At 36.1% G+C, this 19,040-nt stretch overlaps 1 protein-coding gene across 1 annotated transcript; it reads right to left on the bottom strand.

The window, feature by feature from the left end:
• Window positions 1-1,093: 1,093 nt before the first annotated feature.
• Window positions 1,094-16,219, bottom strand: LOC125658484 (uncharacterized). Its single transcript, XM_048889757.2, has 7 exons — window positions 15,992-16,219; window positions 11,794-11,909; window positions 11,004-11,209; window positions 8,365-8,524; window positions 6,477-6,557; window positions 6,003-6,128; window positions 1,094-3,556 (listed from the first exon to the last, which is right to left on the bottom strand). Exons 2-7 carry the CDS (start codon window positions 11,905-11,907, stop codon window positions 2,744-2,746), a joined length of 1,500 nt encoding a protein of 499 aa, XP_048745714.2. The 5' UTR covers window positions 11,908-11,909; window positions 15,992-16,219; the 3' UTR covers window positions 1,094-2,743.
• Window positions 16,220-19,040: the final 2,821 nt, after the last annotated feature.

The following is a 19,040-nucleotide window of genomic DNA, read 5'->3' as shown; positions in this document are numbered from 1 at the left end:
ATGTGTTTTTTTTCTCTCTCCCAGTAACCTTGGCACAAAATTTATCAAATACAGGTGTCGCAGGAACTATTGATTTATAATTTATGTAAAAATATGCTAATTATCAAAAAGCATCTTATTTCTTGTTGACAAATTGAATGCAATATTCCCTCTGGGTATTTGAAATGGGGATTATTTTGTGTTCCGCCTACACAGAAGTGGGGTGTGAAGATCATCATTAACCACACACAGAGATCCATCATCTGAATGCGTGAGAATTTCAAGTTTTGTGTTATAAAATGTTTAAATAGACAGAATATTAATATAGAAATCTGGCCTTCATTTTGGACAAACTTGGCACTTTATTCCGAGATCAACTTCTCAATTCAAGTTGGAAGAGAACAAGTTAGAAATTGAAAAAATGAAATCAGTACACTTTGCCAACAAGAAATTTGGTTTATACAAATTTTTTAAATACATTGTATAGTATATTGAATACTGGTCCACTGCTCCTGAATTTTTTTTTTTAGACTATTCAGTATCTCTTGAAAGGAATTGTCAAGTGTATTGGAAAATAAGATTCATTTTTCTACCATTGATCTATCTTGGAGAGATCCTCAAGTAGTAACACTATATATCAATGTGTTCCATGTTTGCAGAAATTTACACCTTTTTTTTATCAAAAGATAAAACATCTTGGAAAAGTTATATATTTATGGTGTCATAGCTAGATCCCCAGCATTTTTTAATATAATAACATGCATCACATAAAAAAATGAGGGAACTTTGCTTTAAAGTTGTTGGGGGATTCTAGCTTACAAAATATTAAAACTTCAAGGTTTTGTAAAGTGCACACAAAAGTGTGAAGTTAAGTGCAATAACAAATGAGATTTTTAGATAAAAACAACTTATTTCAAAACTATAACGAAAATTTGTATAGTTAGTATTTTGTATCTTTTGAAGAAAAATTCCTAACGAAGACCACCACTGTAACATAATTCTACATGCATTCTTTGAACAAAGAAAGATTGTAGACTTGGATCATGTACTTGTGCCACTGAATGGGGGGGGGGGGGGGGGGGGGGGTGTCCCTAAATAGAACAAAAATAATAAATAACTTTCAAAAACACATGTATTATATGTACATAATATCTATGATATGTAATGAAGTCTTATACATGCTTTCATTCTGCCAGTTTGAATCAGAAATATGACAAGATTCGCTGACTCTTTTACAAAAACAAAATGGATATATTTTCAATCTAATCATTGGTTTCTGCTAGCCAAGATTTCTGATCCGCTAAAGCTGTGAGTAGGCGGTCAGAACCCCTGGCTGCTACATATAATGTATATTTATGATTATTTTTAGCATATTCAAAATTAGCACATGTATAGATCAGAAACAGTTTAATGGTACAGCCATGCATTACTGCTACAAGACTTTCAAAACAACATGCATGGGGATACATTGTAATTAGTACAGCCATTAATTAGTGCTACAAGACTTATGGGGATTATCAGTGCAGCCATTAATTAGTGCTACAAGACTTATGGGGATTATTAGTGCAGCCATTAACCATTAATTAGTGCTACAAGACTTATGGGGATTATTAGTGCAGCCATTAATTAGTGCTACAAGACTTATGGGGATTATTAGTGCAGCCATTAATTAGTGCTACAAGACTTATGGGGATTATCAGTGCTCTTGCAATTGAGCAATATCATGAGTAAGATGAACCCACTACAGAAATTACCAGGTATATTATGATATTTACATTGTACAAGATATATTATGATATTTACATTGTACAAGATATATTATGATATTTACAATGTATCAGGTATATTATGATATTTACATTGTATCAGGTATATTATATTTACATTGTACAAGATATATTATGATATTTACATTGTACAAGATATATTATTATATTTACATTGTACAAGGTATATTATGATATTTACATTGTACAAGGTATATTATGATATTTACATTGTACAAGAGATATATATATTATTACTACAGTAACTTGATCCGAGACGCAAAGCGTCGAGTTTGATCTGATGATCCGCGCCTGTCAACGAGACGTGATCCAACTCTTCGGATCAAGTTACTGTAGTAATGATAAATTTATTATATACCCCCTTCTGCATTTTAAATCCACATTTATAAGATGATAAATGTAATCCAAATTATCAAAAACACAGACATACCATGAAATTATGTTTTGTGTACGTAGTTCTGTTTTGTGACGCGGTCAATATTTTCCACAAATAACATTGCGTTGATGCATTGTGATGGCATCAGTTTCAGAGGATACTGATACGGAATCAGAAAACCACAGTGTGGTGATCCGGAAAACCGGATCACACGCTGTGAAATCCACAGTATCAATGAACGATACATTAATGGGTATATAATAAATTATGATATTTACATTTCCAGTGTTTTTGCCTTCGACTTCTCTACACATTGTAATGATAGCCATTTCTTCGTGAACACACTGCAGTTGTAAACATGAGTGTATAAGTACGTCAATTTTAACGGCTGTGAATTCTACAGAAATGAAAGTAGAATGTAAATATAAGATAAACTTCATTTCTGAAAATACACAAGAATATAAACTTCAATACTTCATGTTGGGGACTATTCATTGCTTGGCTGTCTTGAGGGGCTTAATCTTTAATTGTTATTGCTAGGTTATGACAGGTTTGATCTTGTTTTTTCCTGTTTATTCCTATGCATTGAATCACAGTTCAACTACATCTTGCCAGGTCTGCTCATTGGCTGAGCTCGAGATTTCCGCCAGGCATCGGTCAGAGATGAGGTTTCCAATGGGGGGCTGTATCTAGAGTTCCCCTGGGTGGTGCCTCTCTGGGACTGAGGAACAGGACTCTTCTGTTTGTCCACAGAATCCTTCTGACTTTTGGCTTGCTCTGTGTCAGGATTTTGGGGTGTGGCTGTTTTTCTTCCCTGTCTTGACCTGGCTGGCTCTTTAGTGTCCTGATCAGCCACACTGGCTCTAGAGGCTCCTTTCGTGACATCATTTGGACTGGTGGGGAGAGGGTCCTCGGTGGGAGTTGGTGGGAGGTCCACTGAAGGAGTACCTCTGTTGGAAGTGAAGAACTGGGAGCCCCATGGTGTACCTCTGAGAGCTGGATTATTGAGGGAATGAGCAGGAGACACATTGCCCTGTTGTGGTGGTGGTATATTGTCATGGAGAGATGGAGATTTTTCCGTTCGATGGGAATGAATGGATGCTTTCAGAGAAGAATGGGATCGATTATTGTCCATTGCTTGGGCGACCCCTTTGGATATGATTTTCTCATCGTCCCCTTGAACCACAGAGGGCCAGACGACAAAGTCAATCTTGTCTCCTGCCACTGTGTAGTAACTAAACAAATTGGTGTCAAATGCTGACTTTCGTACCACTTTGGTGATGAGGTGCAATGGCGGGGATTGTATACACATGTACCATGTGACCTCCACGCATTTCTTGGTGTAACTGACCACCACAGGCTCGCCCACATACTGGACATCCAGAAACTCTGGGAGAACTTCCTTAAGAAAGGTCTGTAAGAATAAAAAGATTACTGAAAACTATCATATAAGCCTGAGACTTAAAGAGTACAGAGACAAGCTCACTTTTGATCTCAGTCACATTTTCTCACAATAATGTAATCCTTTGTAAGAGCAGGACTCAAATAAAAAATGAGTTTGTCTAAGTTTCATGGCCCCAGAGTCTGATAACCAGCTACTGATGCTGAAAACCCACTTCTCTTTACCACCATAACAGGAAAGGAGAAAATGTATGTGTCACAATTTGAGTTTGTTTTATGCTTGTAATGGCGTTCCATAGTTTGTTCTCATCATATAGTCGTTACGGATAGTTGGTCACGGCTGTCAGACCGGTTTGTAAATGCTTACGTGTTAGTTCTGACCAGGCCGTGGAAGTGGGAAGTTGTATCCGCCCAATGTGTTAAAATGAGAGATCTGTGTGGTCTATATGCATTCTGAGGCATTTGATGAACAATGTTGGAGCTGTTCTCCAACGCTGTTCATCAAATACCTCAGAACGCCATAATATACATGTTGCGAGCACCTGCTCAACCCATACAATACACACACAGCTGTTCACTGCTATCGAAATGCTCAAAATTGTGTTCTCACTTTCCACACAGGAACACCATTCGAACACCCCTACTACATGTACAGACAATGCAGGCCCAGTAAACCACACAGGTATGTACAGACAATGCAGGCCCAGTAAACCACACAGGTAAAACTCGAGACCACACAGGTCTATCACTTTCACACATTGGGCGGACACACCTTCCCACTTCCACGGTCTGGTCAGAACTAACATGTAAGCATAAATTACAAACCGGTCTGACATCCGTGACCAGCTATCTGTAACGACTATATGGTGAGAACAAACTATGGAACGCCATTACAAGCATAATAAAACAAACTCAAATTGTGACAGTATGGGATCAAATCCAGGACCCCTGCATTACTAGTCAGGTGCTCTAACCAATGAGTTATTCAGGACCCCTGCATTACTAGTCAGGTGCTTTAACCAATGAGCTATTCAGGACCCCTGCATTACTAGTCAGGTGCTCTAAGCAATGAGCTATTCAGGCCAATATCCACAGTCCATATGTTACATTCCTCCCTCCTTAAATTGTATTTGCTAACCCAGATTCTCTTCACCCTGACAGGACTCCTGGGGTGGTAAATGGCAATTAGATAGAACATGAAAGAAGAAAATTTATCACTGGACTGGGAATCCAACCCTGAACCCCGATATTGCTAGTCAGGTTTTCTAACCACTGAGCTATCCAGGCCAATATAACCCAAATTTAAACACTACAAATAAAAGGGCATTTAAAATGGAAATAGAAAAGAAATTTGTGGAATTGACTGTGTAGATATTTGTGGAGTTGACTGTGTAGATATTTGCAGAGTTGACTGTAGATATTTGCAGAGTTGACTGTAGATATTTGCGGAGTTGACTGTAGATATTTGTGGAGTTGACTGTGTAGATATTTGTAGAGTTGACTGTGTAGATATTTGTGGAGTTGACTGTGTAGATATTTGTGGAGTTGACTGTAGATATTTGTGGAGTTGACTGTAGATATTTGCGGAGTTGACTGTAGATACTTGTGGAGTTGACTGTGTAGATATTTGTGGAGTTGACTGTAGATATTTGTGGAGTTGACTGTGTAGATATTTGTGGAGTTGACTGTGTAGATATTTGTGGAGTTGACTGTGTAGATATTTGTGGAGTTGACTGTGTAGATATTTGTGGAGTTGACTGTGTAGATATATGTGGGGTTGACTGTAGATATTTGCAGAGTTGACTATGTAGATATTTGTGGAGTTGACCGTGTAGATATTTGTGGAGTTGACTGTGTAGATATTTGTGGAGTTGACTGTGTAGATATTTGCGGAGTTGACTGTGTAGATATTTGTAGAGTTGACTGTGTAGATATTTGCGGAGTTGACAGTGTAGATATTTGTGGAGTTGACTGTGTAGATATTTGTGGAGTTGACTGTGTAGATATTTGTGGAGTTTACTGTAGATATATGTGGAGTTGACTGTGTAGATATATGTGGAGTTGACTGTGTAGATATTTGCAGCGTTGACTGTGTAGATATATGTAGAGTTGACTGTGTAGATATTTGCGGAGTTGACTGTAGATATTTGTGGAATTGACTGTGTAGATATTTGTGGAGTTGACTGTGTAGATATTTGCAGCGTTGACTGTGTAGATATATGTAGAGTTGACTGTGTAGATATTTGCAGAGTTGACTGTAGATATTTGTGGAATTGACTGTGTAGATATTTGTGGAGTTGACTGTGTAGATATTTGTGGAGTTTACTGTGTAGATATATGCGGAGTTGACTGTAGATATTTGTGGAGTTGACTGTGTAGATATTTGTGGAGTTGACTGTGTAGATATTTGTGGAGTTGACTGTGTAGATATTTGCGGAGTTGACTGTAGAGGACTGTACCTCCTGTAATATCGGGATGCACTCCGACGACGCCATGTCCCTGTACTGCCTGGCTAAATGGCTGATGGAAGACGAAGTGTTTGGTCTCGGAGTGACAGCAAACTCCATCCTCTTGTCTTCTGTCCACTAAAACCAACAGCAAAATAGCATTAATCTCTCCTCAAGAACAAAATGGCATCAATCTGTTCTCAAGAACAAAATAGCATTAATCTGTTCTCAAGAAGAAAATGGCATTAATCTGTCCTCAAGAACAAAATGGCATTAATCTGTCCTCAAGAACAAAATGGCATTATGTATTTCAGTCATCAGACCTCCATCATCTTTTATGTGAGCACAAAAATTTAATTTCTTCATCCATGTGTTAATGAAATACATGAATACAACTGAATTCTTGATACAACAGTTATAGATTTATTGTAGATATTAGAATTATATAATCCAGAGTTATCTCCCTTGTAACAATATATATCTTACTGTGGATAGGGGGCAGAATATTTCTCCTTCCACATTCCTCATCTGAGCATTAGAGATATCTTTGCAAAACTCATAAGCTGCCTGAACAAAAAGGAAAACAACTGGTATTGGTCCATAATCAAAGTTATCAAAACTAAGTTTTTAGCTTTCTTCAGTAGCTATCTGTAATTTTAAAGTAAATGTAAGACAAACAGTATTCCCCTCTGCTGAGGATCAAACTCAAGACCTCGAGCACAACAGTCTTCTACTGAATGAGCTAAAGTTTAGAGGATAAAACTCGAGACCTCTAGCACAACAGTCTTCTACTGAATGAGCTAAAGTTTAGAGGATAAAACTCGAGACCTCTAGCACAACAGTCTTCTACTGAATGAGCTAAAGTTTAGAGGATAAAACTCGAGACCTCTAGCACAACAGTCTTCTACTGAATGAGCTAAAGTTTAGAGGATAAAACTCGAGACCTCTAGCACAACAGTCTTCTACTGAATGAGCTAAAGTTTAGAGGATAAAACTCGAGACCTCTAGCACAACAGTCTTCTACTGAATGAGCTAAAGTTTAGAGGATCAAACTCGAGACCTCTAGCACAACAGTCTTCTACTGAATGAGCTAAAGTTTAGAGGATCAAACTCGAGACCTCTAGCACAACAGTCTTCTACTGAATGAACTAAAGTTTAGTTTATTGGCCATAGCTGGTAGGAAGGCCATGTCTCTAACACTACCATGTCAAAACTTAATGAAACATTTAATCTCATTATTTTAGGGATGACAATGTATTTCAAAAAATAATGAACTGTTAAATATATACTATGTACTAAGATGTTTTATAGTTCACTCCTGCAATTACCGTTGTCTTAATTAGAAGTTCTGAATTAAATCAGAAAATAGTAAAGGTCATATTTCAACTTATTTGAATGTTACATAGAAATTGATACGAGGAATTAAATCATGAACCCTTTTCTGAATCTGTTAACTACTCTGAACTTTTTTACATGGCAGTATTTGTACTTTAGGTCTCGTGGTAACCACACCCTGAGATTTTGATGTTCACATGGAAATATTTGTATACTTTAGTTCTCGTGGAAACCACACCCTGAGATTTTGATGTTTACACGGAAATATTTGTATACTTTAGGTCTCGTGGTAACCACACTCTGAGTTTTTAATGTTTACATTGAAGTATTTGTATACTTTAGTTCTCGTGGAAACCACACCCTGAGATTTTGATGTTTACACGGAAATATTTGTATACTTTAGGTCTCGTGGTAACCACACTCTGAGAATTTTACGTTTACATGGTAGTATTTGTATACTTTATAGGTCTCGTGGTAACCACACTCTGAGATTTTGATGTTTACATTGAAGTATTTGTATACTTTAGGTCTCGTGGTAACCACACTCTGAGAATTTTACGTTTACATGGCAGTATTTGTATACTTTATAGGTCTCGTGGTAACCACACTCTGAGATTTTGATGTTTACATTGAAGTATTTGTATACTTTAGGTCTCGTGGTAACCACACTCTGAGAATTTTACGTTTACATGGCAGTATTTGTATACTTTATAGGTCTCGTGGTAACCACACTCTGAGATTTTGATGTTTACATTGAAGTATTTGTATACTTTAGGTCTCGTGGTAACCACACTCTGAGAATTTTACGTTTACATGGCAGTATTTGTATACTTTATAGGTCTCGTGGTAACCACACTCTGAGATTTTGATGTTTACATTGAAGTATTTGTATACTTTAGGTCTCATGGTAACCACACTCTGAGAATTTTACGTTTACATGGCAGTATTTGTATACTTCAGGTCTCGTGGTAACCACACTCTGAGAATTTTACGTTTACATGGCAGTATTTGTATACTTTAGCTCTCTTGGTAGCCATACTCTAAGAATCCTCTGCAGAATGTCCAGCACTCTATCCTCCCGCTGGTTTAAATTGTTGTCCATAAACTCATAAGCCTGAAGCCATTGCTCAGCAAACAGTCTTGAGTACATCTCGCTGATTTGTAGGGTTACAGCTCCTCCCACACTTGAGTTCCTCCCCCTGTATAATGGACCAGATGCATAGTTTTACTTCAAAATAATGGAATGAATGAGATTAAATCTTTTCAGTTACATTTTGAAATTTGATTGTATCAACAAAACAAGAGGCCCACAGGCCTTATTGGTCACCTGAATACTAGCTAAAAGTATCACTACTTCCACAGGCTTTATTGGTCACCTGAATACTAGCTAAAAGTATCACTACTTCCACAGGCCTTATTGGTCACCTGAATACTAGCTAAAAGTATCACTACTTCCACAGGCCTTATTGGTCACCTGAATACTAGCTTAAAGTATCACTACTCCCACAGGCCTTATTGGTCACCTGAATACTAGCTAAAAGTATCACTAGTCCCACAGGCCTCATTGGTCACCTGAGTACTAGCTAAAAGTATCACTACTCCCACAGGCCTTATTGGTCACCTGAATACTAGTTAAAAGTATCACTAGGTACTTCCACAGGCCTTATTGGTCACCTGAATACTAGCTAAAAGTATCACTACTCCCACAGGCCTTATTGGTCACCTGAATACTAGCTAAAAGTATCACTACTTCCACAGGCTTTATTGGTCACCTGAATACTAGCTAAAAGTATCACTAGGTACTTCCACAGGCCTTATTGGTCACCTGAATACTAGCTAAAAGTATCACTACTTCCACAGGCCTTATTGGTCACCTGAATACTAGCTAAAAGTATCACTACTCCCAAGGGCTATGAAATCTAGAAAAAAAAATCCTGTTCTGAATATCTAATCTAATTTCTAATATTCAGCAACCGTTCAGTATAAAACACGATGTGTTCTTAAAACTTCAATGCCCTCAAAACATAATATATGTATTTTTTTTGGTACATCCGTTTCTACTATTCCTAAATATGGATTTATATTTTCACCGGCAGTGTTGATGTCTCCATATGAGTGAAACATTCTAGAGAGGGACATTAAACAATATAAAAAAATATTTTATACAGTATCGGCAAACTTAAATAAGTCCTTCAAATCATTATGATAATTTTGATACCACCCTGAAACCAAACCCTTACCCCAAGGTTCATGAAAATTACAATTTTGGTAAACTATACCTACTCCTTCTAAATATCCATTTAGTTTCAATTTAGTATCAATAGCATTAAAGCAAATATCATTTACATGTTTTGCACATGTACACTAGGGGTGAAACGATACAGTACCTTCTCGATTCGACTTTCGATACTTTAGTCTCGATTCGATGATTTCCGATTCGATACAATAGCAGTTACCAAATTCTTTATAATTCTAAGATTATTTTATGTTTCATGGTATTTATTGCTCTCTGCAAATAAATTCTACATATGTAAAAATGTTTAACATAAAGCAACACTCTTGTCACTTGTCCTAAAGCCGAAATGTTGTCAGGAGTTATACATTGGGGGTACATTTTTTAACTTGACTGTGTCCATTTTGATACAGCAAAGTTTACTCGTACGTTGATTGGGCAATTTTCAATTCCATTGGGTAATCAGAAACCGTGTTATCAAGAGTAATGTCGTGCTATGATTTTAGAACCGTATCGAACCGAAACAGATCGGAATAAATCGAACATCGAATTGAGACCACTGTATCACGATTCGGCAGCATCGTGATGCATCGTTTCACCCCTTATATACACTACTATATACATGTACCAAGTTTGCCTGGAGTCAGAAACCTCTACCAGAGATCCAGAAAGTTACAATTTTGGTAGAAGCCTTCCTGCACTATATCACTATGCATTTAGTTTTTCTTACACATGCAGTTGTAGAGAAGATTTTTGAAAACTGGTCAATTTTTGCCCCACCCCTTAGGCCCTAGGGTGTGCAGGAGTCCTGAAATTTACAATTTGTGTCCCCCTTGTCCCAAAGATGCTTCATACCCAATTTGAAAAGAATTGGAATAGTAGTTATCAAGAAGAAAAAAATGTTCAATTGTCAATACACAACAATGATGGACGACAGCCATTATTGCAAAAGTTAACTCAGGTGACCTAATAAGGAAAAATAAGATACAAGTCACATTGTATGACCAGAATAAATGGAGATCTGAGGTGAGATCTGCCATGTGTGCAACCAGTCAGATACCTGGAAGGGGGCCCACTAGACTACAAAACCCGTAATTCTGCACAGAGATAAAAAGGAACCAACAACAAGTTATATTGTAAATCTGGAAATTTTTGCATAGCTCTATTTTTGTGAACAGATTACCTTTTGTGTACCTAAATATTGTGAAATAGTTTTTTCACTAAATGACAACTTTTAGGAGGTTTCATATTCGCAAAATTATTTTTGCTTTCATAGACCTTCAAAATTGTCAAAATTTTATCTACCTGGTACAGCATAAATAACCAGATTTAAGGACTTAAAATTGACTTACTGAGTAAGTGTTAATGATAATTCAAGATTGTGTAATAATACGAGTAAAGAAGGTTAGAAAAAACAAATGAAAGAAATTGAGAGAGAAAGATACTTTTGCATTGACTGCAGTCTTTTTATCTTGTCTTCCAGGTCCTGACACATGGTAATCTTAAGATGAAGTTCTTGTCTAAGTCGGGTGATTTCATTTTCGCTCTCTATGAGTTTCGTCTGTCGCTGCAGGGGGAGGTCCTTTTTACAGTTTGGACATCTCATGCTCTCTCCGGGCACCCTGTTCTTCTCTCCTTGGATGGCAACTTCCTGTCACATGATCATTTTAAATTTTCTTAATTCAACATGCATATATAAACTAATTACCTATATAAAAAAATTCTTTAGTTATGTATCATTTACCAGCACATGAAATTTGATTACCTAACTACACTATACTTTTGTATTACATGTATATATAAAATAAAAATCACTCGGGGCTTAATTGTTAAAGAACTGGGTTTCCATGAGGAATGGGAAACTAAAATAAATCATGTCAGGCTACACTTATCATGTAATATTAACAAAGTTATTGCCCAATAAAGTATTGGACATTTTATTTTACATAAGCATTTTAAATCACAAATATCATTATAGAATAATATATTGAGCCAATGAGATGTATGACTAAAGAGTTTACATCTTAGTTCCGTGTTTCTTTCAATATTGATTTTCCAGAAATCCCAACTTCAGATAAAACATTCCGTTGTTCTGCATTTTAATCCATTAACTCATCAAATTGATTTCATATAGACCCACAGCATGTGGCCGGGGACAGATTATCTCTGATCTTATTTCCTTGTTCACTTAATGCACAGTCTCTGTCACTTACTGCAGATCAGCAGATTTCTTACCCGAATTCTGTCATATTCTAGTTTCGCCTGTTGAATCAGAGATGTTGTAATAGGCAAATTCTGAAGAAGGGCAGCAAAAAGTTCATCCAATTTCTGGCTCATAAGTCCTGACATATCTGAAAATCCCATCATATACTTATCTTAATGTTCACTGATCTCAATGGCAAACTGAATTGAGAAATCTTTCACACTGATGTATATCTGCATTATGATTCAAAATTTATATTCCATTATATTCTTGGTGAGACCTGAACATTTTTTTTTTAAATTGAATCAATATCTTAATTTGATTCTCACTTAAAAAATTCTTGGCAGAGGTACAATAGAATTCTGACTTGCAGGAATAAATGTGGAGGTGGACAGGTAAAAAGAAGAGATAAAAAGGCGTGGGAGTGTGGAGAAAGGAGGAGGGAGGGGTGGGAGTGGGGGATAGCCATAGGGGGAGGAGTGTGGAGAGAGGAGGAGGGAGGGGTGGGAGTGGGGGATAGCCATAGGAGGAGGAGTGTGGAGAGAGGAGGAGGGAGGGGTGGGAGTGGGGGATAGCCATAGGGGGAGGTGGGAGTGGGGGATAGCCATAGGGGGAGGAGTGTGGAGAGAGGAGGAGGGAGGGGTGGGAGTGGGGGATAGCCATAGGGGGAGGAGTGTGGAGAGAGGAGGAGGGAGAGACAGGAGGGAAGAGAGAGGCAGGGTGGAATAGAGAGAGAAATGGGTGGGATAGAGAGAAAAGGGATGGTAAGAGAGAGGTGGGAAAGGGAGTATGTGGGGGAAAACAGTGGAACAATGGAGTAGAAAGAGGCAGGGGAAAAGAGATGGGTAGGGATAGAGAGAGAAGGGCATGGATAGAGATAAGGGTTGGGATAGAGAGAGAAGTTTAGGAATAGAGAGAGATTTAGGGATGAGAGAGAGAGAGAGAGAGAGAGAGAGAGAGAGAGAGAGAGAGAGAGAGAGAGGTATGGATAGAGAGAAAAGGGGTAGGATGGACAGAGAGGGAGTGGGATGGAAAGAAGGGGTGGAATAGAGAGAAAAGGGGTAGGATGGAGAGAGAGAGCAATGGTAAGACAGGAATGAAAGGGCAATAGAGAGAGGAATGAAAATGAAAGAAGGGCTGGGAGGGGAAGGAGGGGAAGAGAGAGAAGAAAGAAATAAGGATGAGAGAGAGAAGTGAGATAGAGAGAGAGAAAGGGTAGGAATGAGAGAAGGGCAAGAGAGGAGTGGAAAAGAAAGTAGTCTAAAAAAGGGTTAGGATAAACAGAGATCATGGATGAAATAGAGAGAAAGGTATTGGGAGAAAGAGGGCTATTGAAAAGAAGAGAGAGAAGTGGGAGACAAAAAAAGAGGGAGGAGGGAGGGTAGAAGGGGAGGTCAACCCCCATATCCACCCCACCCCAACCCCAAAAATGATAATTTATAACAATCAATTTCAAAGTATTTATCTCTTTTATTATTATATCTTAGAATATAAAAAATGACAATGAATTATTTAATAGGGTAAAGAAACCTCTTGCACATTCATTTCATAATGTTTCTAACATCAAATGACTATGAAATATTTAATAGGGTAATGTAGCTTCAAAATATGAATCCATTTAAATTTTAATGTCTGTTTATGTACCCAACCTTGCTAATACTGAGTATTCCCTGCATGAGTAAAAACTTGTAATTATGATGAATGGTTTTAATTCATCACTCGTTATTTAGTCCTATTTATGTCTGAATATGCCTTTCAAATTTTTTCTCCCTTTCGTTAAAATAATAAAACACTGCAAATTGAGTTAAATTATGGATGTAGGGCAGTGTTTAATTTATTTTGCCAACTGTCAATTTAGTCCAGATTATATGATCACAATTTTCAAATGCAGTACATGTACAAAGAAAAATGTAAGGAAATGGCTTCTGTGTAGTGTTTATTTGTAAGGAAATGGCTTCTGTGTAGTGTTTATTTGAGACATTTACATTTTACTAGAATTTTTGTAGATGAAACGTTTAAAGGATTAAGGCAAGATAGTGGCATGAGAAAATTAATTGTCTGTAAATTTTTCCCATACTTGGTGAAATCTTAGTATAGGGGATCCTCAATACAAATAGGTCCAAATAACCTTGTCATTGTGGGGAGTTGTGGGCATGTGTCCTCCCCACAAACTCTGAGTGAAAACTGATCAACATTATATCATCTGGTCAAAATTTCCCTGAAATGAATTTCCATATCAAATTTACACAGACTATAGGGAATTGATACCACCCCCCTTTCTTTTTAGATTTTGTGGATTACACAAAATATAATAACACATGAAAACTGACTACATCAAGCACATTTTTATTCTTGTTTTTTGTCTAATTTTATGAACAAATGTGCCAATAGATTCTTTCCAAAACATATTAAGGACACCTGTGACATTTCTCAATAATATATCTCAATATATGAAAATTTTCATGACATTTCAGGTACAATTCACTTGCATTCTATCTTGTTTCTACAATAAAACTTGGGGCGTATTACATGTACTTCCGAGTTGGTCTGTGTTCGAGTTAGCATATTTTGACAATTCCTAAGTGATTTTGGCAAGTAAAAATGTAAAGTCAGCTCTTTTGTATTACAGAAGGTTGTATGTAGTCCCTGAGGGTCTCTACAGCCCAGTAGCTAAGTACTTCGTTACTAGCTTGAAAATACAGATGTATATTCAATTGCTGTGATAAAATTTAGAAATTCATTTCAAAATTAAGGATTATCTCCCTCATGCATATATAGCTCTGATTCTTAGACGAATTTGACTCCAGTCTTTGGCACTCTGTTTTTCTTATTAGTTATTACAAGTTTATTGTTATTTCAGATTTCAAATATTTCGGCTTGAGCATCACTGAAGATTGAGACATTATTTGTTGAAATATGCATCTGGTGCATCAAAATTGGTACCGTATAAGTTTTACATATATGGACAGTACTAAGTTATTATAGCAAAGAAGAAGAGAAAAATCTATCAGACATCAAACCCTGGACCATGGATTCCTAGATGGGATATTTAACCATCAAGAGACTAAACATGTCTGATATATGTATGTAATACATCTTGAATACCATGTATATGTCAAAGGGAGTTGGAAGTCACAACTATATAGTTTCTTTATATATTTTAACCTCAATATCTCGAACCCTCGGATATCGGAAAGATTTTTTCTCAGCCCCATTAAGTTCAAGGTTTGATTATATTTATTACAGTAAATCACATGTACAGTTACAGTGAAAATGCTTAATATAATGAATATAAGCTTACAGCAAAGGGATTTTCATTTCCTGTAGTAACATGAAAACTACGAATTATGTTTATAATTCACTTTAAAGTGTGTTTTACTGTACAATATAAAAGTTAAACCTATTTCAGAAATCATACAAGAACTCTTCATATTGAGGAGATAAAAAAAACAATTTCAGAAAATTAGCAGAAATTTCACGTGTGACATTAATTTTGATTGTATTCAATGTGACATTGTACGTAATATGAAGAAAGGCAACAATGAACTTTGTGCACTCTCACAACTATAACTGTCTTTTATCATCATATATATTTGAACGGTACCTTCAATCCGTTTTAATAGTTAAAATTTCTAAAGAACTATAAAACATTAATCATATTTCATCAAAGTTAAGGGAGAATTGGTAGAGAAATTCAAGGAATTATTTTAAAATGATGTGTACAACAGCAATGTCATTGCCTACAATACAATGTAAAAAGCAGTTTAGTAGACTAATGTAATATACATGTATATCTAGTCATTTCAATCACCTTTTATGTTTACTCCTGTCCTATCAGAATCCATTTCATGCAAAAGATCTTAATTACAACATATAATTAAACTAGTACTTCTAATAAGTGAAAAATGTTTCCATTCGAGTGTAAATGCTCTTTGTATGCTTCTATCTTTTTTATTTCTCTGCCATAAATTCACATTTGCAGAAGTGTAACATAATGCATGTATACGTTGCAAAATTAATTTTTGTCTAATAACTTTTAAAAGACCTTGGGTAAAACATACCTCATTTTTCTATAATATTATTTCCACATTAGATAAAAATCATAAGTCACAAAGAGGAATTAGATGAATTTTTTTTTTACCTGCCATCTGTGAATATTTCTGCAATGATAATCTTAAAGTGTAGGTAAACACAAAATTTACACCTGTCAAACTTTTAAAATGACAATACCTCTCCTGCTCGTCAACAGGTAGTTAAGTATCTCCCAAAAAACTTAGCATTCCTCCATCTCTGCAGAAGATTTGCACCAGACCCTGGCTTACTTCACAGATCCTTAACCCCAGTTCTCAGGAAATTATGTAAAAAAGGTTATCTCTTAATTAAATCGATCTGTGAAAGCTAAGAAACATTTCCACCTCCAGAAGAAGTCCTCCAGTGTGTTTTCAAATTGTTTAAAATCCTGGTATCGCAGTTATTAAAAGAAAACGCATTTAATCATGAAAACCTCCATGTGGTGATAATGCTAAATATGAATAGCAAACCTCGGGTAGACTTTAAATTCTATTTGACCTGTTTTAAATTAGATATCAAATGTTGTAAATAAATAAGGGGTGAATTTGGAAAAGTATTGAAAAGACTATAGACCATGACAATCTCAAAGAAAGCAAGGTTTGCCTGATTTAGCCATTCTTTATAGAACGTGGTGTGGAAAGTTGAATTTCTGTAATTTGATTTACACAATACACAACTGAAAGTTTAAATGCTACTGAAGTACATGTGTATTTTTCATTGGTACTTGTAACAGTACACAATACACAGAATCATTGTATTCACTGACAATCTTTTCATCTGAAGTTCAAATTTCTCCATTTCTATTGAAGATAATTCTATTTTAGTGTACATAAAAAGATTAAGGTTTGTTCCGATTCCATAAATCAATTTGTTTCCATTCCGCCATCAATTCATTTCAATATGAGTCAATTGACCATGAACACTCCCAGATTTTTCATTTAATGATTTTTAAAGAACATATATTTGTATGTAAATACAAATACACCTTTAAAAGATAGCAAATTACTGAGATTTTTTATTTTAATTATCTATCATTGCATACATATAGACATGCAATTATTTCTTAAATCAAAATTTCTTGTTTATAACCAACTATAAAAATTTAAACAATCAACCATTATTTATTGTTTAGAAAGAGAATTTATCAGGGTTCACTCTAACCTTTTACAATAAATAGAAAAATATTAAATCATTAAAAAAAGGCTTTCTTTGAAAAATGTCACAGTTCTATTTTAAAAAAGCCCACATAAATTTGGGTAGGTGAGGTTATATACACTTTAAATTTTCACATCAAAATTTTTAACATCTTTCTTTTACAGTCCTATGATATAGGAAATTTTGTGTTAGATGTGAACTTTCTGATTGAAATATGCTTATGTAGGGGCCTACTTAACAGCATGGCTTTGAGAATTTTTTTTTTCAATATCAAAATATATTGTGGAGAAAATTAGTACATGAGAGGCGTATGGCACACCACTGTATAATTAGTATCCTCAGGACAACAAACCCAATATAACTGTCTTCAATGGATTGATTGAATATTGTTTAACGTCCCTCTCGAGAATATTTCACTCATATGGAGACATCACCACTGCTGGTGAAGGGTTGCAAAATTTAGGCTTATGCTCGGTGCGCACTGCCTTTGAGCAGGGAGGGATCTTTATCGTGCCACACCTGCTGTGACACGGGACCTCGGTTTTTGCAGTCTCATCCAAAGACCACCCTATTTAGTTGCCTCTTACGACAAGCAAGGGGGTACTGAGGACCTATTCTAACCCGGATCCCCACGAGATGTCTTCAATGGAAATTTCAGTTGAACTTTCCATATATCACAGAGTAAATATTGATGCATTATATATAAAAAATATTGTATTAAAGGATTTTAATGAAGAATGTGGCAAAAGTTTATAAAAATTTGTCCAAATTTACTAGTACTATAACTTTCAAAAAAAGTCCCATCCTTACTAAGGGCTGTTTCTTTCAAAATCTTATGAAATAGAGATTTCAATCATATTTTAAAATGTCTTTAAAAACAATATTCATTGAAATGTTTCGGACTTACATTTTTATGAAGCTATCATAAAGTTCTTTCACTTGGCATTTATGAATAATATGAAAATCAGTAAGCATGTCATAAATGCAGTATTCACGAATTGCACTATATCCTAGGCTGGTTTGGACAGGAGAGAGTCATGAACTTAAGCGCCCCATGGAAAGAACCAAGTGCTAATTAAATACATATTATCTACGTAGAAATATACCTATTCATATCATAATATGATAAACAATCACTGTGTAAAACTAAACAAGAGGTACCGTGAGCAATGCTCACTAAGAATACCCCCCTGATTACCCCAATCTCCCAAAGGGTGTTGGTAATAGGTACATGTATTAATGACCTCTTTCCTGAGTGTAAAAAAGAAAGGGCATGAAACCTTGGGTAGTCTCTTCTCTAGGAGTGCACTTGACCTTTGACCTTTCGACCCCAAAATCGATAGGAAACATCTTCGACCCACGGGTAGTCCATATGTATGATATGGTGACTGTAGGTGGAAAGGATAAAGCTTTATAGACCAGAAACCATATTGCTACTTCGATGTCCAGTGCGCTTGACCTTTTGACTCCCAAAATCAATAGGAAACATCTTTGTCCATTGGGTAGTCCACATGTATAATATGGTGTCTGTAGGTGGAAAGAATAATGCTTTAGAGCCCAGAAACCATATTGCTACTTCAATGTTAAGTGTGCTTGACCTTTGACCCCAAATTCAAAAGGGAACATCTTCGTCCCATGGGTAGTCTGTACATATGTATGATATGGTGACTGTAGGTGGAAAGGGTAATGCTTTAGAGCCCTGAAACCATTGCATCTAAAGACGGATGGACAGACAACCCGATTCCAGTAAAACACCCCCCCCCCCCCAAACTTTGTTGCGGGGGGTAGGGGGGTATAATTATTTCAGTATGTTGATAATTTGCCACTGCAATAATGTAACTGTGCAGAACACAAAAAATAAATTTGAATTAGGTATCAATCAGTTACTCTCAAACCTGTATAAATGGAAAAACTGAACACCTCTGCTAATTAAAAGAACAAAATACATATTTACGAATTATGCTAATTTATGTTCCTTCCTCACAGTTGATTATTTGTGGAAGTGATTATTCATGTGATACAATTATTAACAATCACGTGGGGATCCCAGTCC

The sequence above is a fragment of the Ostrea edulis genome, chromosome 9 (genome assembly GCF_947568905.1).
Source record: "Ostrea edulis chromosome 9, xbOstEdul1.1, whole genome shotgun sequence".
NCBI classification, from domain to species: Eukaryota; Metazoa; Mollusca; class Bivalvia; order Ostreida; family Ostreidae; genus Ostrea; species Ostrea edulis.
This window is presented reverse-complemented; position numbering and strand designations above follow the sequence as displayed.

Coding starts and splice junctions, on each gene's coding strand:
- LOC125658484 (XM_048889757.2), bottom strand. CDS start 11,907: ATGTCAGGACTTATGAGCCAGAAATTGGATGAACTTTTTGCTGCCCTT. Junction 11,210..11,793: donor TAGAATATGACAGAATTCGG/GTAAGAAATCTG, acceptor ATCATGTGACAG/GAAGTTGCCATCCAAGGAGA. Junction 6,558..8,364: donor TTCTGCAGAGGATTCTTAGA/GTATGGCTACCA, acceptor CTTTTTGTTCAG/GCAGCTTATGAGTTTTGCAA.